Below are 21,064 nucleotides of genomic sequence, written 5' to 3' on the forward strand. Positions count from 1 at the left end.
TTGTGGCTTTCCTCGAGAAGTGTTGTCTTAAAAAAGAGAAACTCCCGGGGATAAGAACTGACAATGCATCAGCTATGACGAGGATTAACAATGGGGTCCATAAAATGCTGAAGGAGGAGTATGGCCTCAAATGTCTGGTTCCTATTTGCTGTGTGTGCCACTCTCTGCAGCTTGCTGTAAGTCATGCTTCCAATGACACCATCCCCTGTGGTGTGGAGTACTTGGTACGAGAGACTTATAACTGGTTTTCAGTGTCTCCAAAGTGCAGGGAGGCCTACAAGGTCATATATGAGACCATCAACTGTGGGGAGAAACCTTTACAGATAACCAAGGGATGTGCCACACTTTGGCTCTCCATTGAACCCGCGGTTTCTGGACCAGTGGGAGGAGCTTAGGCTGCATTTCACAGTCCCCAAGTCCAGTGAACACTGCTACATGGCTGAGGTTTTATACTCCATGTACAGTGATCCTCAAAACATATTGTATCTGACTTTTTTGAAGTCCGTGCTGGGTGAGGTACAGTTGGCCATCAAGGCTTTTGAGGGAGAGCAAGTAGACCTTCTTAAGCTACTTGACAGCTTGGTTAGCCTGATCAAGTCTGTGAGCAGCAGGGTGCTGAATCCACTGGAAAATGTCAATGTCAATGTACTCAAAGGGCCAATAGATGGATACATCAGTCCCAAACCGTACCTTGGTTACCTTTTTGAGTCAAAGGTAGCTGAGCTCCACCTTGCGCCTGAGGATGAAAACAATGTCCGAAAGTGGTGTGTAGCCTTCACCATCTCCCTCACCAATGAGTTGAGGGTGAGACTGCCGGACAACATCGAAGCGCTGTGTAGCCTTCACCATCTCCCTCACTAATGAGCTGAGGGTGAGACTGCCGGACAACATCGAAGCATTGCATTACATGTCAGTTTTAAATGTGGAGGAAACTCTAAAGCACAATAAGAGCCCTGGAGAAATAGAAGAAATAGCCAAGCTCCTTGGCTACTCCCCTGCAGAGATAGACAAGATTATCCAGCAATGGCGTGCCATCCATCTTAGTAAATGGATGCAGCTGATATCAACCTGTTTCAAGAACTTGCCATGGCAGCTGTGTCTGTGTTGTCCTTGCCACACTCGAATGCTGAAGTCGAGAGAGTATTCAGACAGATGAGTGTGGTAAAAAGCAAACTTAGAAATCGGATGTCCTTGCAGGCCCTTAACTCCATCCTGTACATTCGATATGGACTGAAACTGTCTGGTGAGGCTTGCTATGCGCACCAGCTGCCTGATAATGTTTTGCAGCTTTTTGGCACATCAGCTGCTTACTCATTTAAGTCAGCTCCCTCAGTTACTGAACCTGCCATAGAGAGCCTTGACCAAAATGACGATGACCCACTCTTTCTGTGAGTCAGCACAGCCTGTGTGTGTGTGAAGGGGGGTCTGGAAAAAAAAGGCCAGACTAGTTACCATAATTTCTCACATTGCCAGTGACAGCTTTTTCTATTGTCTCTTTTTGGTCCATTTAGATTGTTAATGTAGATTGTATACTATTTTTATTTTTTATTTTTATGTTATGGTTAAAAATGTTCATGTTTTACTGTGACTTGTTGTAGGCTACTAAGTGTACCATAAGGTTAAAAACCAAAGCAAATTAAGAAAACTAAACTAAAACACAAACAAATTAAATAAAAACGAGTGTCTCTTTTGGGTCACTTTTGTCGGTCCCAAGCCCGGATAAAGGAGGAGGGTTGGAATTGTTACATAAAAAAAAAAAAGAATCAACAGAAGAAAGTTCAGTTGTAGTTCTAAACATATTTAGGGTGTTTTTTACTCAATTTCTGTCTCTCCCACGGTGTTATTCCTCTCTCCTACAGCGTCCATCACAATAGGCCTTATGCACATTCCATGATTGAAAGTTCTTAACACAATTCCTATCGGTTTGGCAATTTCCGGTCAGTCTAGTTGTTATCGACGATATAACGTTACTACCACTATGTCGCAGTTTTTTTACTAGGTGTCTTCGGGACTTGCCTCAAATTAATATTGTACATCGAATTGTTACATCAGCCTCCGAGACTCCAGCTAGCAAGAATGAAAAGGGGTTCAATATGTATATAGGAAGCTACATAGACAACTATGAAGGTGAGTACCAAGTCAGTGACAGATATAACGTTAGCTAGCTACAATCATTAGCTAGCTAATTTAACTATTAACTGTAGCTAGCTAGTTACTTCGTAAAATGACGTAACTTTTACAGAATCTACCTGAGAATGTGTGTATTTTCGTCAGCTTGGTTAAGTTATGCTTGCTAGCTATATTTGCTAGCTAAAACAAGTGTTATTCACGTCTTCTACACAGTATCTAACAAATATACATTGACAGGGGAGATCACCGTGAGGCCTGCCTGCCACAGGTCCATGAGGAAGAGTTAAAAAGCCGCACAGCATGAGAGTAGGGAAAGGTTATAGATAGCTACTAGGGACCTTGTTAAACATCTCCTGTGAGACACTGTCATCATGGTCAAAATGTGATGGAGACAGTATCCACGTTTAATCTTATCAGTAGATAGATATTAAGGATGGGTCCCAATCCCAATTTAGAATTGCCCACTTAACAGGTTATTGGGTTAAGATCTGTTGATGCAGTGTTTGGTAGTTTTGTTAATGAAACACAATGTATTCCTGTATAGTTAAATTAGCCCCTAGTTAAGAAGACTAGACACTACTATGTTTATTGTTATTCATTCTCACTTCAGTCTTCCGTCACACTTATCTTCACAGATGGTGTTAAAGCACTCCGTACCAGTGATAGTGGGTCAAAGCCACTGCTTCTGTGTTGCAGGAAGTGTTCTGTGTATGCAAACCACGGAGATGAAGAGGGGGCTAGCCATGGAGCCAGTGGCTGTACAGGAGTACTGCACACTGAAGAATGTTAACTTCTTTCTGTGTGGCTTCGTAGTGCACCCAGATGCTCCGTGGTTAGGATCCTCTCCAGATGGAATCATATTTGATCCCAGTGTGAGACCACACTTTGGACTCTTAGAGGTCAAGTGCCCAAATGTATCAAGTTATGTTGACTGCCCTTACCTGAAGATACAGAATGGAGAGCTGAAGTTGAAGAGATCTCATGCTTACTACTAGCAGGTGCACCTCATAGTCACCTCAAGTTCTTGGGAGTATGGCTAGACGGTACACTGTCCTCCTCTCAGCACATATCAAAACTGAAAAAAACCCACTAACTGGACACTTATCTCCATCTTTTCATTCAAAGACTCAATCATGGACACTTGCTGACGGTTGTGGCTGCTTTGTGTGATGTATTGTTGTCTCTACCTTCTTGCCTTTGTGCTGTTGTCTGTGCCCAATTGTGTTTGTGACATGTTTTATGCTGCTACCATGTTGTTGCTAACTTGTTGTCATGTGGTGTTGCTATCATGCTGTGTTGTCATGTGTTGCTGCGATGCTATGTTGTCTTAAGTCTCTCTTTATGTAGTGTCATGGTGTTTTTGTCCTATATAAAACAAAAATGAATCCCCCATCCCCACAGGAGGCCTTTTGGTAGGCCGTCATTGTAAATAAGAATTTGTTCTTAAATGGCTTGCCAAGTAAAGTAAAATATTTGAGCAATTACATTTACTTTTGATACTTAAGCATATTGAGAACCAAATACTTTTACTCAAGTAGTATTTTACTGGGTGACTTTTACGAGTCATTTTCTATTAAGTTATCTTTGCTTTTACTCAAGTTTGACAATTAGGTACTTTTTCCACCACTGGTGACGCGTGTTCCTCCATTTTCTGTGTGTGTGTCATAAAAGGAAGCAGTGGCAAATTGCAAGAAAACCACCAACTCTTTAATGGCTGCGATGAGAGGGCGGCAAACCAAGATGGATGAAATTCATCCAGTCTCTTTGAGACATTGGCTGATGACTGCAAGAAAAAGGATTGCTTCTCTTTCTTGCGTTGTAAGTTTTACTTGGATTTCCAAATGAATTCATGTCTTTCTCACAGAAGCTGATAAATCTGATTTGTTATTACTTGACCACACGTCAAACCCGGCAGCTGTGACTGAAACTTTCACCTAATCAAGTTTGTTGTTATCCCCATGTGCATAATAAAGCCATTCTTTTTGTTCTCTCTTTTAACCTCCAGATGCCACCACCCTGCCCCTTGACCCCCAACACGTCCAACTACAACCTCGTTCTGACAGACGACAGTTCAGCCAACACTGCAAGAAGCCCCAGCCCACCCTGACCCCCAGGTCCTGTGTAAAGAGGTTCGGAAGGATGGACACTATCACTGGGAGGTAGAAACCCTCTATGTCCTGGCCCTTATTGTTGTTTGCTGCCCCAGCATCATCAGAAAGAAGACCCTTTCAACGATCGCTTTGAACGTAACAGCAATGTCTGGTGCTTACGACCGACTTTGATCTACAGTTAGGTCCACCATGGCCCAGCAGAGAATCATACGCAATGTGTCCTAGAGGTTAGTGAAGCGGACCAGCAACTGAGGGAAAACACATCTGGTTGGGATTGGGCCTGCAACCGGAGTGCATCACTGTCCTCACTGTCACTGTCCTAGATGCCATCACCTGTTGTGCCCTTGACCAAGGCATTTGCTCAGCAAGCACTATAGTATGGCTGCCTGGAATAAAGCAGAAGACAAGTTTCCATTGGACTTCAGTGTACATTGGACTGATAATAACGTAATCTTCTTCGTCATAGAAATGTCCCATGGAGACTAAACTGCCCATGGTCAAGAAACATGGTGATATGAAGGTTGGTGTGTTTGTGGACTACCCAGCTGGTCTGATCTCCTACAAGGCCCAGGTTCCAGACAGCACCATGGTCCACCTCTACACGTTCGAGGCCACCTTCACACAACCCCTCTACGCAGGGTTTGGAGTGAGCTCTCTGAAACTGAGTAGCCTCGTCCCCACAGTGCCTTCCAGGTGAAAAATTGATGACATCTTGCCCTTTCCTTGTGTGCCACAAAAGATGATGAAAGGCTTGTGTACCCAAAGACCTAACAGCAAATGGCTTTACAAGTGTGTTTATCCTAGTGTGATATATCAATATTCTCTGAGAGCTCAGCGTTTTTCTTTTGCTCATCAAGCCCAGTATGTGTTATTCCTGTGCTAGTTTTAGTCTCTGTGTTCTGCTAAGTGGCCTCTTGTTCTTTTTGTTGCTGAATATTCAGATGTCCTGTGACCTACCGGTATGCTCTCTTGTTGTTCAAGATGCACTACCTTAACATTGAGGGTTTTATTATGCTGTTTCTTTCTTATTGTGAAAGCAATAACTGTCGCTAGAATTGGAACTTGACTGGGTGAATAAAAGCTTTCTGTAACTTTTCTGTTATTAATTGATTAATGTACAAATCTGAGTTTCTTCCGAGCCTTTTATATTTTAATCATTTAGCAGCTGCTCTTATCCAGAGCGACTTACAGTAGTGAGTGTATACATTTTTTGTACTGGTCCCCCGTGGGAATCTAACCAACAACCCTGGCGTTGCAAGCGCCGTGGATTAGCCTGGTGGATCCAGCCTGATCGCTGCGTTCACCATTCTATTTCACTTCAAACAATGGTGAACGAAGAGGGCAGGCTGGTTCCACCAGGTTAATAGGCTGTATCACCATCAATAAACCTGCTGTAATTGCTCTACAAATGCATTTTTACAATCCCACTTGACACTTTTTCTTACAGCAACATTTATCATCAAGACTTATGCAGTTTCAATAGTATGATGGACAAATAAACATACTCTTTGGTAACAGGGTGGCACTAATAGGCCTAAATCCTTGTTTCCTTCCATATTGTCCATCTCTCCCACTGTCTGACATTCGGAGGGGTTAGTCTGGGATAGACACACACTTAATTCTCTGTGGGCTTGTATGACTGACCGGCTGCATATTTAGCTGTGCATCTGTCGGGTCACAACATGACCCTTGATGTGAAGGTCACCCATGTAGACCCCTCAGCCAGTTGAAGAGTATTTGGGCCCTAGCCCATGTTGCCTGGGGTGGAGGTTTTATAATGGTGTAAGCTCCCAGAGGCCCCCTCATCACTGATTTTATATAAGATGGCGCCGACAGACACGCCCCCCGTTTCTAGTTCCTAGTCAACTTTGCAGTAATTTGCTAATAACCATTTTGCTGCTTTAACATCTGCTAATCAGTGTACGTGACAAATACACTTTGATTGGATTTGCTTTGACATGTGTACTCAAACGCAGTGACAAACCGGGCTTTCCATGGTGAAGAATGTGTACAGCACAGTGAACATAATTATAGAATTTACTATATGCAACACATGTCAGAATCAGCCAACTTTCATCTATGTGATAAGGAATAGAAGAAATGGATGTGATTTTACCCTGTCACCAGAGGAGGGCAGCACACTATAAGCACTGGAAGGCCTATTAGCATATGAAGCATTACTTGTCTTATCCTACTTTCACACATCCTGGTGTACTATAGACTGTAAGGAAAATATCAAGGCACAGAAGGATGAAATGGATACAGTTCGTAAAACGTCTTTAGCTAAGCACCACTGTGTAATTGAAAATTCGCTGATTGAAAATGTTTTTGGACATTTTGTGCCTCTCGCTTTCTGACTAATTATACAATCTATAGGACCATGCATGGCGGTCAAAAGAACAGTCAACTGTACATTTGATTGGAAATGCCATGTCCGAGCCATTTTACTGGGGAAGTTCATAAATGCATAGATCCGTACAGACAGAGAAGTAGTTGAGAGTACACCAAGGACCTAAGGACCTATCTGCTCTTATCTTTGAGAGCCAATATTCATGAGTAAAGGTTGAGATCTTACTTTCAAGTCTGTGTGAACAGCTGAAGTCTTTAACCCTGTGAAACCTGGACCCCATGCCGGCCTGTCTGTCACCTCAGTTAACCTCTCAAGGGCCCATCTCAATAGTATACTGTCAAGGCTCAGGAGAAGACCCAGACAGTTTTGAAGAAACAAAAGTTTATTACAAAAACTGGGGGGCAGGCAAACGACAGGTCAAGGGCAGGCAGAGGTCAGTAATCTAGAGCAGAGTCCAAAAGGTACAGAACGATAGGCAGGGTCAGGGCAGGCAGAGGTCAGTAATCCTGGGTGGTGTAACAAAGTACCGAACAGCAGGCAGGCTCAGGGCAGGGCAGGCAGAATGGTCAAAACTGAGAAGACAGGAGCACGGGAAAAACGCTGGTAGGCATGATGAAACAAAATGAACTGGCAACAGACAAACAGAGAGCACAGGTATAAATATCCTGGGAGTAATGGGGAATATGGGCGACACCTGGATGGGGGTGGAGACAAGCACAAAGACCGGTGAAACCGATCAGGGTGTGACAGTCTACAGTGGCCATCTGCACTAGTGTTGAACAACTGGACAGGGAAAGAACATTCCAGAAGGAGAGGAGACAAGGGGATGGAGACACTTAGACTATTATGACTATTAAGAGACCCTAAACCTTTTAATAGACCTTCAGTTTTCACTGTCCCTCTCTCCTCCTCCTCATCCTCCTCCCCTCACTCCCTCCCTCCCCCTTCTCTCTCTGCTGTTATTCTCCCCACTGGGGTCTTTTACTCCAGTGACATATTTGAGAGACACAGACACAAAGGTCTCCTCTCATACATGCATACACAGACACACACACATGTTCAGGGCCAGTGTTCGGGATGACACCAGAACCAGCTGCGTCTGTGCCCTCCACAAACACACACTCAACCTCTCACACACTCCAGCTAAACCCGAACTGTGTGTCTACGTACACTGCTGACAGAAGGTATTCACTCCCCTTAACTTTTTCCACATTTTGTTGTGTTACAGCCTGAATTTAAAATAGATTAAATTGAGATGTTTGTCACTGGCCTACACAAAATACCCCATATTATCAAAGTGGAATTATGTTTTTCAGGTTTTTTACAGATTTGTTAAAAATAAAAAGCTGAAATGTCTTGAGTCAACCCCTTTGCTATGGCAAGCCTAAATAAGTTCAAAGTAAAAATGTGCTTTACAAGTCACATAATGAGTTGCATGTACGGAATGTCAAACACACATTCAACCACAAAGACAAGGGAGGTTTTCCAATGCCTCTCAAAGAAGTGCACCTATTGGTAGATGGGTATTAAAAAAGCAGACATGGCATATCCCTATGAGCATGGTGACGTTATTAATTACACTTTGGATGGTGTATTAATACACCCAGTCCCTACAGGTGTCCTTCCTAACTCAGTTGCCAGAGAGAAAGGAAACCGCTCAGGGATTTTACCATGAGGCCAATTGTGACTTTAAAACAGTTACAGCGTTTAATGGCTGTGTTAGGGGAAAACTGAGGATAGATCAACAACATTGTAGTTACTCCACAATACTAACCTAATTGACAGAGTGTTAAGAAGAAAGCCTGTACAAAATATTTAAAAAATATTCCAAAACAAGGCACTAAAGTAATACAGCAAAAAAATTTTCAAAGCAATTACATTTTTGTCCTGAATACAAAGTGTTATGTTTGGAGCAAATCCAATTCAACACATTTCTGAGTACCACTCTCCATAGAAAAATAGTGGTGGCTGCATCATGTTATGCTTGTAATAGTTAAGGACTGGTGAGTTTTTCAGGACAAATAAGAAATGGAATGGAGCTCAGCACAGGCAAAATCCTAGAGGAAAACCTGGTTCAGTCTGCTTTCCACCAGACACTGGGAGATGAATTCATCTTTCAGCGGGCCAATAACTTAAAACACAAGGCCAAATCTACACTGGAGTTGCTTACCAAAAACACAGTGAATGTTCCTGAGTGGCCGAGTTACAGTTTTGACTTAAATCTGCTTGAAAATCTATGGGAAGACCTGTAAATGGTTGTCTAGTAATGATCAACAACCAATTTGACAGAGCTTGAAGAATTTTGAAAATAATAATGGGCAAATGTTGCACAATCCAGGTGTGGAAAGCCCTTAGAGACTTACTCTGAAAGAGTCAGCTGTAGTCACTGGCAAATGTAATTCTAACATGTATTGACTCAGGGGCTTGAGTACTTATCTAATCATGATATAGCAGTGTTTTTTTTTCATTTAAAAAAAATAAATGTTAGAATTTTGACATATCAGAGTATTTTATTTAGATCGTGACAAAAAAATGCATAATTTTTTTAAATCCCACTTTGTAACCAGTGGCGATTTAAGCATGGAAATCTTGGTGGGGAAAAAAAAAAAGGGGAAAAAAAGTGGGATGCATGCCAGCAAAGACACTACACAAAAATAAACAATACATGAATTGCACTATGTGACAAACAGTTCCCACAAACTGTTAGGGCCTACATAAAGCTTTCCCAACAGCAGAGTCCCAACAGCAGTCCCAACACCTTACCACTGCTACACCTGGCTATCAGCAGAGCCTTGTCTGGCAGCAAAACAGTTCATTCAGCCTCATTTACTGCCTTTAAAAAAAACATAGCAGATATGGCTGACTTGCTTAAACAAATGTGATTTATAATGACAATTGAGATGTACAAACTATGGCATAAGGGGATGACAAGCGGATAAGAGGCAATCCGTAATTTCTATTAAGATATTAATGAGCGAGCTAGGACAGACATAGTCAATATAGCTATGTATTTAACACTTTTGAAATGTACAGCGACAGAATTCAGAACATGGGCCATTCTTACAGTGTTCTCCCTGTACACCAAGTCAGAACCGTAGGATAAATAAAGGGGGCATTTTGTATAAGCAGACTTAGAAAGCTCTTACAAAATTTGATGATTACATTTCTCTAAAACAGGTTATGGGCTACATGTGCACCACCAAGTCAGAACAGTAGGCCAAATTAAAAAGGGTAAATAGACCACATTTTTAGGGTGAGGCACATGGGCTACTAACAGTTTACTACACAATATACGCTTAGTATTACGTTCTTAACTACAGTATACATATCTCCCTGGCATATTACATAATTTATGCAGCAGCATACAATACATTTTTGAACTCACCTTGTTGTGCTGTGCTCACTTGAACAGGAAGGTGGCACGGCGTTCCTTCGTAGGCAAATTTTGTCATCAAAGTCTGGCATTCTCTGGATTTATGGTGCTTTCAAGACAACTGAGAACTCTGAAAAAAATATGTCGAATCATGATGGCGTCATTGATCCTCTATAAAGAGGCCCGAGTTCCCGGCTTGTTTTTTCTGGAATTCCCGGTTGTCTTAAACTCACTGAAGTAAATTCTTCGCAGTTCCCGAATTAACAGTTGTTTTGAGAGTGGCACAAATCATGCTTCATTGAAAGCATGGCCAATGTTGAATGTTTATCATTTTAAACTTGGAAAAGAGACACTTGATCCCAGATTTGGGATCACACTCCACTGAATAGCAGGCTAGTGTTTGCTTTGCAATGCTTGTAGTTAGCCACTATTACTGATTCCTTCCAAACCCCTCATTGTTGAATTTACGATTTCCCACTTGTTGTATAATGTTTATGTCAATGGCCGATGAGCACCGATACATTTTATCTATCATTTCTCTTAATTATTTTTCTTCATATGACAAGGATTAAAAAGGATTTGCCTGTAGATTCATTCATGATGATGACTAATAGCTTTGAAAGTATGATGTTGACATGATCAGTCCAATCAAAGCTACTGTAGGTATAACGTGATTTGACGTCATTTTATTTGTGACCATTGACCTTGAGCCTTCTTGGATAGACACTTCTAATGTAACTCTATGGCAGCACCCAAGGGGCTTGAATTTTCGAGGTCTACCCTTAGACTTGGCGGTGATGTACTGCCCCCACGAGTGACAGAACACTGAGCTAATCATGGCGCAACTAGAAAACATTACCAACACCTACACTCCGTATTTTCCGCTGGCTGCCCCACTACCACAGAAAACACTGAGCTAGGCTGAAACACCTACATTTTGACCCTGCCTTACTCAAGAAAGCAAAAGAGAGACCATGTTTGTATCCGGCTTTATTAATTCAATTATTCTTATGATTTTTTACATTGTTTGCAAACTGATATGTGACACATATTAATGCCAATATAACATGAAAAACACCTGCTCTGAATGTGAAAAAAGTCAAGGGGTGTGTATAGTTTCTGAAGGCACTGTACAAGGTGCATTCTCACACACATGGGTTCATCGTCCACTTAAGTCTGCGGAGTGCTGTGTGGCTCAGTTGGTAGAGCATGGCACTTGCAACACCAGCGTTGTGGGTCCCAAAGGGGACCAGTATGAATGAAAATGTATGCACTCACTACTGTAAGTCCCTCTGGATAAGAGTGTCTGCTAAAATGAGTGAAAGACACGAGAGGGAAGTACACACTACGCAGTGAAACAATCGTAGAAATTGCATTTGAAATGGCTTTGACGAGCGATGGGTGGAATTATCTTCTTGCTGCTTTGGGATTTATTTACTGCTTGATCCAACCTGGCCTCTCGAGCCCTTTGAACTCCTCTTTGCCAATCCTATCAAGAGTACAAAGGGAGGGGGTAGTGTCTGAAAACTGAATGGATTTGTGCTTCACAAAACTCATGTCTGTACCATACTGTGAAGATTGATGCATTGTAATATGTTGTTATGTTACATGAAGGCATCCACATCTTCAAAAATATTGATTCCAATACAGATAACTGAATGGCCAGAACCTGGCTTGCCCTTGAAACAGTCTCAACATACTTGCCTCAATGCCTCTCCAGTTTTCACCTCTAAATGTATTACCATATGGTACAATAGCTTACTTGTTGGCAATCATCCAGCTCATGTAGAAGAAATAGGCTTCATGGCCAAGGGTGACCATGGGAGCAAGGCCTAGCTCTACTGTAGGCTAAAAAAATATACATTAATAAAATAAGCCAATAGTTTTTGGTCTAATGAAGCAAAAAAGTCATTATTAATTAAGGTAATAAATATTATAATTATCATTGTATCAATGTCATTAGTATTAGTATTGAGATTGTGGAGACTGGAGATCGCCATCATTATCTTTTTCTTGAAAAAAGGCCCAGTGCAGTCAAAAACGTGATTTCCACACTATGAGGTTGGAATAGTACTGTGACATTGTGAAAAAGATGATAACGCCCTTTAAGTGTAAGAGCTAGTTTGAAAAGACGGTCTGAAATTTCAGCCTGTTTTGGTGAGATGGAGTTTTGGCCTGACATCACCGATACATACATCAGGCGATACATTTGTTAATTGACCAATAAGGAAGGGCATCCAAATGTCACGTCCTGGTCTTAGTATTCTGTCTTCTCTTTATTATTTTGGTTAGGCCAGGGTGTGACATGGGTGAATTATGTGTTTGTCTTGTCTAGGGGTTTGGTAGATTGATGGGGTTGTGTTTAGTATAGTAGTCTAGGTAAGTCTATGGTTGCCTAGAGTGGTTCTCAATCAGAGGCAGGTGGTTATCGTTGTCTCTGATTGGGAACCATATTTAGGCAGCCATATTCTTTAGGTCTCTTGTGGGTGATGGTTCCTGTCTCTGTGTTTGTTTACACCAGATCGTTCACGGCACGTTTATTGTTTTTGTATTGTTCGTTATCATCTTTATTAAAGATGTATAAAGATAACCACGCTGCATTTTGGTCCTCCTCTCTTTTGACAAAAGAAAACCGTAACAGAATCACCCACCACAACAGGACCAAGCGGCGTGGTGACAGGCAGCAGGAGCAGCGAAATCCAGATTTCTGGACATGGGAGGAAATCTTGGATGGTAAAGGACCCTGGGCACAGCCAGGAGAATATCGCTGCCCCAAAGAAGAGCTGGAGGCGGCGAAGGCAGAGAGGCGCTGGTATGAGGAGGCAGCACGGTGACGCGGATGGAAGCCCGAGAGTCAGCCCCAAAAATGTATTGGGGGGTGGCACACAGGGAGTATGGCGAAGCCAGGTAGGAGACCTGCGCCAACTTCCTGTGCTTACCGGGGGGCTAGAGAGACCGGGCAGGCACTGTGTTATGCTGTGGAGTGCACGGTGTCTCCAGTGCGGGTGCATAGCCCAGTGCGGTACATACCAGCTCCTCGTATCGGCTGGGGTAGAGTGGGCATCGAGCCAAGTGTCATGAAGCCGGCTCTACGCATCTGGTCTCCAGTGTGTCTCCTTGGGACGGCTTACATGGCACCAGCCTTGCGCACGGTGTCCCCGGTTCGCCTGCATAGCCCAATGCGGGCTATTCCACCTCGCCGCACTGGCAGGGCGACCGGGAGCATTCAACCAGGTAAGGTTGGGCAGGCTCGGTGCTCAAGAGCTCCAGTGCGCCTGCACGGTCCGGTCCATCCAGTACCACCTCCACGCACCAGCCCTCCGGTGTCCGGAGCCTCCCGCCTGTCCAGCGCCGCCGGAGCCTCCCGCCTGTCCAGCGCCGCCGGAGCCTCCCGTCAGCATGGAGTCGCCGGAGCCTCCCGTCAGCATGGAGTCGCCGGAGCCTCCCGTCAGCATGGAGCCACCGGAGTCGCCGTTCAGCCAGGATCTGCCAGAGCCGTCAACCTGCCTGAGCTACCCCTCAGTCCTGAGCTACCCCTCAGTCCCGAGCTGTCCCTCTGTCCAGTGGGGCCCTTTGTTAGGGTTACTAGGCCAAGGTCGGCGGCGAGGGTCGCCAATCTAAGGACGCTAAGAAGGTGGAACAAGACTAAGTTGGAGTGGGGTCCACGTCCAGCGCCAGAGCCGCCACCGTGGACAGACGCCCACCCAGACCCTCCCCTATGGGTTTAGGTGTGCGGCCGGGAGTCCGCACCTTTGGGGGGGGGGGGGGTACTGTCACGCCCTGGTCTTAGTATTCTGTCTTCTTTTATTATTTTGGTTAGGCCAGGGTGTGACATGGGTGAATTATGTGTTTGTCTTGTCTAGGGGTTTTGTAGATTGATGGGGTTGTGTTTAGTATAGTAGTCTAGGTAAGTCTATGGTTGCCTAGAGTGGTTCTCAATCAGAGGCAGGTGGTTATCGTTGTCTCTGATTGGGAACCATATTTAGACAGCCATATTCTTTAGGTCTCTGTGTTTGTTTGCACCAGATAGGGCTGTTTCGGTTTTTCACATTACATTTATTGTTTTTGTATTGTTCGTTAACATCTTTATTAAAGATGTATAAAGATAACCACGCTGCATTTTGGTCCTCCTCTCTTTCGACAGAACCGTAACACCAAACCTCTTTGCCAATACTTTTCAGTTTTCCCCTCCCCACTTAGACCACTCCCAGACAGTAGGAGCACAATTCTTGCTTGCGAAATTAAAACAATAACAGTAAGGTAATTGTTACCCAGAAATGATTTGATATTGAGATAAAAAGGGCTGCATTGGACCTTTAAAAAAATAACTGACGCATCTCTCTCTCTGGAGTCGCCCGCGCTACTCTCGGATTGCCAGTGGAAACGCATTAGCGGCTCTCTCCCTTGATTATAAGAAGCGGAGAGAGGGGGAGTGAGTAAGTGAAGAGAAGAGGGGAGTCGGAGCCGGAGTCAGAGCGCACTATGGCCTCTAAAGAGACCACCGCTGCAGTTTTCATTAACGTCAGCAGGGAAATTACAGGTAAACTCAAAACTGCTATTTTAAAAAACACTGTCAAACTCGATACATGCTGTAGCTGACAGACCGCGTTTATTTGGCAGAATGTAATTAGTCCGCATGTTACGCAGCTTATGGCTCTTATGAATTCGAATGGTTATTTTATTGAAAATGTCACTCTTTGGCATCTCTTTGCGCTTGTGTGATCTTAAGCGTTAGTGCCGCTGCCGCAGGTAAATGACATGCACTCATAGGGCAGGCTAATGGCGGTGTAAGCCTACTTCGGGAACGATAACCTGATACGATAAACAATCATACTGTAAACGGTTCATTTCGTTCAGCAGCGATTTGGTTTGTGTGCATTTCTGCAAATTCGTGCCTGCGCTTTGTGGGCAAGGCCCTTGTGCGTGCGTCTGCGGGTGCTTTGAAGTGGTGTGTGTGTGTGTGTGTGTGTGTGGGGGTGGGGGGGGGTGTCTGTGCGAATAAGCATTTTTGTGTGAAGCGTAAGTTTCTGCATTGAGGGGCTGGTCCTCTCCACTGATGAGCTAGTCTATAGTTAGTTCCCTGATGGTGTGCAGCGCTCAGCACAACACTGCTCATAACACAGAGTGACAGGAAGAGTTATATTTATACACACTTGTGACGAGCACAATCACATTCACATTGAAATTGTCTGACACACACACATCGACTGACCCCATTGGTCTCTCACTGTTAATTATCGTGATGGCAAATTAATCCCTTGTTTGTTTCTGTCCCCCCCCTCCGCCTGCATCTGTCTGTTGTAATGACCAGTCACAGCTAGAAGTACAGGGAGTGAGGAAGGACGGGTTGTGTGTTGAGCAGGTCCATTAGACAATCAAGGCAGGGTTTTAACTCCTCCTCTCCCATCTCTCTCTCCCATTCCCTACTTCGCTCTCTAATGGTGGTGCAGCATATGCTGTGTCCGGCCGTCTGTGGGAATGCCCAGTGTTAAGGGCTTTAAGTGATTGGATTTTACTGAGATTAACGTTGATTACAGCTGCATTAACTCTCTGCTGGTCTTTCTCTGATCCTTCCTCATCTCTCCTTCTATCCCCATCCCCCACTTCTCTGCTTGTAAAGCTCTCGGGTTATGTGAGTATTGGGAAGACCCGGGTTCATGAATGTGATTGAATGTGACAAGTGAGAATGAAGAATATTGCTATCCAGTGGGAGACTGGGTCTATCCAGTGGGAGACTGGGTCTATCCAGTGGGAGACTGGGTAGATTCTGACTGGGTTTGAGAAGGATGTGTGTGTTTGATTGCTTAGGGTTTCTTTTGGATATGACAGTTTTAGAAATATTATGATGATATATCAACTATTTGATAAGACTTCTTTCATATTACATTTCGCTCTCTGACATGTCGCTCTGTCTTGTTGTCCCATACCTTACCTCCACTATTCAGAATCATAACAGTTCCCTCCCTCGGGCTAAATATAAAATCAGTTTCGTGGTTTTGTTTCCTCTTGTTGTGTGACAAGGTGGTGGTGTGTTTGTAATGTTGTGTATAAGAGTTTGTGAGAATAATTTACCTGCAGGAATGACTTTTCTTTGATGCCTTCTATCCACAGAGAGCATCAGGAGGCTCACTGATAAGCAATCCATCAAATTTGTGCGAGCTGTGAAGCAGGACACCAAGAACGGCAAATCAGAGGACCGGATACTGGTGAGGCCCCTTCACAATCAAACTCTACTGGGAGAATTCTGTACTTTATACCTCAAGTCAATGCAGTGCATTTCAAACTTTCAATTACAGTTCAATCCATTTTTAAAGCTAAATGTGAAAAATAATAATAATCTAAAAATGTTTGGGTCCACACACCCCCTAACACCTCGATCACACTGACAGCGTCATTGCATTTTGGTTCACCAGAAGTAAATTCAGTTCCAATGGAACGCTGTGTTTGCATTGCAGCATTGCGTTGCAGGGACAGTTGCAGGGGCAGTTGCAGTGTGTTCTGTGTGGTGAGTACTTTGGACTTAACGAAGGTATGCGTCAAACTGTGCATAGAAGGCTTGACAGAAATGCTGGCAGAAGGTTAATGTTGAACTTTTGTTGCACACATTCAAATGATGCTGCATACTATTTTGCGCAATGTCGGTGTGATCAAGGTGTAAGGAGCCAACTGGACACCATGGGGTAATTGAGTCCATCTTTTCAACCTTTATTAAAAGTGGCAGTGTGCCTCCAACGCCAGAGGTGTGTGTGCCCATGCCACTGGTTGTGTAGGTGTACTGAGAGGTGTCCCAGCAGCTTGTGCAAGCCAATGCACACCGCTGCAATTGAGACTTCAATTAGTCACCCGTATCAGTTACTAATGACACACACTGGGCAAAAGGGTGGTGAATGAGTGAAGAGGCCATGAGCTCATTTCCTTTGCCTGCTGAGTTTTTAACTGGTGCTGGAGAGAAGACACACGACATTTGAGAATTTTCTGTCTCTGTTATTCTTGTTCTCCCCCACTTTCTCAACCCTTCACCCCCCCCCCCCCCTTCTCATTTGTGCAGTTTTCTTTCCTTTCTACCTCCATCTCACTAGCTGTCATTACCACTCCTCCCTCTATTTTTGTCTGACTAGTCTTTGTTTTTCCCTTTCTTCCCCTCTCTGTCCATCTCTATTACGCTCCCGTCACCCTTCCCCCTCTACTCTCTTGCTTTTCTCCTTCCCTCCTTTATTTGGCAGAACTCAATTAGGCCTTATGAGAATGTTAGTCTAAATGGGTTTTACTGATACAACTTCTCAAAATACTTACGAAATGATGGCAAGTAAATACAGCAGAACCAGGCATAGACCTACATGTGTATTGTACATATGTAAAAGTTTAATGGACAAAGCTTTTGGAACAAAGTGTATCGGCGCCCAAAAATACTAATTTCCGATTGTTATGAAAACTTGAAATCGGACCTAATTAACCGGCCATTCCGATTTAATTGGTCGACCTCTACTACAGAGAATCTACTGTTTGTCCCTCCGTCCAGTCTTTCTCACTGTTTCTTTCTCTTTATGCATTTTCTCTCTCTGTCTGAATGCATCCAGCTGTCTGTGTGTGTACTGTACCAGCCGTCATGCTGTGCCACACACACAACCATTCTCAGTGCGTTTCATTCTGACACATGGTATGCTCAGCAAGACATCCTTACTGTGCCAAAGGCAATGTTACAAAGAGTACCAACATGCTCCCAGACACACAACACACCCTGTCATGCACATACAAACTGGAACATACACACAGAGGGAACAAAACATCTACAAAGACTGAGGGGAGGGGTGATGGGAGCCGAGGGGGGCACCAGGAGAAAAGGGGTGATGAGAGGAGAGGGAGAAGTCTGATGTTTTGCTGCCTTTTTGTCGCCCCGTTGGCGTCCATTAGTTATCTTTATCTGTCGCTCCATTTCACTCTCCATTGGTTCCCCGCTCCCTCTATCCACACTAATAATGGCCCTAGTTCTGGGCTGTGATTGCTAGTGTGACACCCCAAACGCATTGGGATGTTTTGGCTCCACCTAGATTTCCACATTCCTTTTCAGTCGTCATGAGATTAGATGTCTCTTCTCCTGTAGCTACCAAGAGGGATCTGTCCACTTCCATGAGAGATTAGGCTACATGTAGAGAAATTCAACTGCAGGAGCAAAAGATGACTGTTTTTCTTAAACACAGCAGAATACCATGCTTCGATATGTATTAGCACATCCTAATGAATTGGCAGATGCACATCATTGTTCGAGTACCTGTTGAGGTATGGCTCAATGTCTCTAGACGGCAGGCATCTAATGGTGGTATGATTGATCTGATGATGTCTTATTACAGGGATATGACTCTGTCTATGGAGAGAGATGTATTGGTCTCTGTACCCGTTGGGAAGGCATATGTATTGTGACTGTTGACCTTCTCTCTGTTCTCCCATTAGGTACAGCTTGCTAAGATTTGAGTGCTCTTATCTGGAGGGCTTCTGTTCTGACAGCGGCCACATCCTATTTCTCCTCCTCTCTCCCCCTCCACTCTCCCATAGCCCTTCGAGGTTCCACAGGGCTCAGTTCTCCCTCTCCTCCTCCTCTCGCCCCCTCCACTCTCCCATAGCCCTTCGAGGTTCCACAGGGCTCAGTTGCACATTTCTTTGATTTAGAGTTGTGCAGCCTTTTGTGTGAGCAAAATCTGCACCAAGATGTGTTTTTATTTTTTTAAGCTGTGCATTTGCTCCCTCATTTGCCGCCTCTATCTCTCTCTCTCCGTCTGTCTTATTTAAAGGCTGCTTATAGAGCAGGACCTGGGGCAGCTGTGGCCTCACTCTGTCAGGCTCTCTGCCATGGAAGGTTTTGTCCTTTCTGATGCTGGGTTCACCTGGGTGAAAGCAGAATGTCTCTTGAGGATTGTGTGTGTGCACGTTCTTAAGTTGTCTTCGGCAGAGCCAGAGAGATGGGATCCCAGATCACAGTGGCCAGAACTCCCACACTCCGTGACTTCTCAGTCTCCCGGAGGCAGAGTTGTGACGCGTTGCTGCTCAGAGACAGCTTTTGAATGGCAGGTTCCGTTTTGAAGTGCCGGCCCAAAGCTTAATGGCTTATGATTAACATAAGCCAGCCCCCTCCTTCCCTCCCAGCCCTGCTCCCTCCACACATACCCACACTGGCTCTGCCTGGCTCTTTGAACTGAGAGCTCTTGACTTTGTGCAATTATTGCTGGAAGGGCACCTCTGTAGCCCCCATCACTTTAAAATTCTCCCTGTATGTCTCAGACAGCCAGGTTATAGCTAGATCCTTAATTTAAACGAGAACAAAGTCATTGCCCTGACTCAGTTTTGGTTAAAAGCTGAGGGATGGGCCTGGAGAAGAGTAACTCATTCCTCAAAAAATATAGTTTTAACCACCTTGTGAGGCTATACAGTTTGTTTACATTGTTCACTAACGTTTAGAAGCTTATATTTTGGGTTCTGATGGGGTACGACAGTTGAACTAAGCTCATGAGGCATTTTATAAGCAGTGTTAGGGAAGCTACTCTGAAAAGTTTACCAAGCAACCAATTACTTCTCAATGGAAGACGTTAAGCTACACTCGGCCCAGACGACATCCCTAGCCGCGTCCTCAGCATGTGCAGACCAGCTGACTGGAGTGTTTACGGACATATTCAATCAATCCCTATCCCAGTCTGCTGACCCCACATGCTTAAAGATGTCCACCATTGTTCCTGTACCCAAGAAAGCAAAGGTAACTAGACTAAATGACTATCGCCATGTAGCACTCACTTCTGTCATCATGAAGTGCTTTTGAGAGACTAGTCAAGGATCACATCACCTCTACCTTACCTGACACCCTAGACCCACTTCAATTTGCTTACCGCCCCAATAGATCCACAGACGATGCCATCGCACTGCCTTATCCCATCTGGACAAGAGGAATACCTATGTAAGAATGCTGTTCATTGACTATAGCTCAGCATTCAACACCATAGTACCCTCCAAGTTCATCAATAAGCTTGGGGCTCTGCGTCTCAACCCCGCCCTGTGCAACTGGGTCCTGAATTTCCTGACGGGCCGACCCCAGGTGGTGAAGGTAGGAAACAACACCTCCACTTCGCTGATCCTTAACACAGAGGCCCCACAAGGGTGCATGCTCAGCCCTCTCCTGTACTCCCTGTTCACCCATGACTACATGACCACGCACACCTCCAACTCAATCAAGTTTGCAGATGACATAACAGTAGTAGGCCTGATTACCAACAATGACAAGACAGCCTACAAGGAGGAGGTGAGGGCCCTGGGAGTGTGGTGCCAGGAAAATAACCTCTCACTCAACATCAACAAAATGAAGGCGATGATTGTGGACTTCAGGAAACCGCAGAGGGAGCACCCTGCTATCCACATCGAAACTATGCAGTTTTTTGTGTTATTTCTTACATTGGTATCCCAGGTCATCTTAGGTTTCATTACATACAGTCGAAGAACTACTGAACATAAGAGCAGCGTCAACTCACTATCAGTACGACCAAGAATATGACTTTCGCGAAGCGGATCCTGTGTTCTGCCTTTCACCCAGGACAACGGAATGGATCCCAGCCGGCGACCCAAAAAAACGACTTCGTAAAAATAGGGAAACGGAGCGGTCTTCTGGTCAGACTCCCTAGACGGGCACATCGTGCACCACTCCCTAGCATTCTTCTCGCCAATGTCCAGTCTCTTGACAACAAGGTTGATGAAATCCGAGCAAGGGTAGCATTCCAGAGGGACATCAGAGACTGTAACCTTCTTTGCTTCACGGAAACATGGCTCACTGGAGAGACGCTATCGGAATCGGTGCAGCCAGCTGGTTTCTCCACGCATCGCGCAGACAGAAACAAACATCTTTCTGGTAAGAAGAGGGGCGGGGGCGTATGCTTCATGGTTAACGTGACGTGGTGTGATCATAACAACATACAGGTACTCAAGTCCTTCTGTTCACCTGATTTAGAATTCCTCACAATCAAATGTTGACCGCATTATCTACCAAGGGAATTCTCTTCGATTATAATCACAGCCATATATATTCCCCCCCAAGCAGACACATTGATGGCTCTGAACAAACTTTAT

The 21,064-nt window shown here is 44.4% G+C and overlaps 1 protein-coding gene and 1 long non-coding RNA gene across 4 annotated transcripts in view; both read left to right on the forward strand.

Moving 5' to 3' along the window:
* Positions 1-1,926: 1,926 nt before the first annotated feature.
* LOC139386980 (uncharacterized) lies at positions 1,927-5,332 on the forward strand. Its single transcript, XR_011629111.1, has 4 exons — positions 1,927-2,127; positions 2,766-3,173; positions 3,802-3,948; positions 4,136-5,332. It is a non-coding gene; the product is annotated as an uncharacterized lncRNA (long non-coding RNA).
* Positions 5,333-14,427: 9,095 nt separating this feature from the next.
* The window catches only part of LOC139387305 (capping protein, Arp2/3 and myosin-I linker protein 3-like), a 51,522-nt gene continuing 44,885 nt past the window's right edge, over positions 14,428-21,064 (forward strand). For 2 of the 3 annotated variants that reach the window (XM_071133422.1, XM_071133423.1), the window contains exons 1-2: positions 14,428-14,504; positions 16,076-16,170. In XM_071133422.1, coding sequence (XP_070989523.1) covers positions 14,447-14,504; positions 16,076-16,170 — 153 coding nt within the window. In that variant the 5' untranslated portion in view covers positions 14,428-14,446. Of the gene's footprint in view, positions 14,505-15,584; positions 15,597-16,075; positions 16,171-21,064 lie in introns of all 3 variants that reach the window. The other variant, XM_071133424.1, reaches the window with a different exon arrangement.

This window comes from Oncorhynchus clarkii, chromosome 28, assembly GCF_045791955.1.
Source record: "Oncorhynchus clarkii lewisi isolate Uvic-CL-2024 chromosome 28, UVic_Ocla_1.0, whole genome shotgun sequence".
NCBI lineage: Eukaryota > Metazoa > Chordata > Actinopteri > Salmoniformes > Salmonidae > Oncorhynchus > Oncorhynchus clarkii.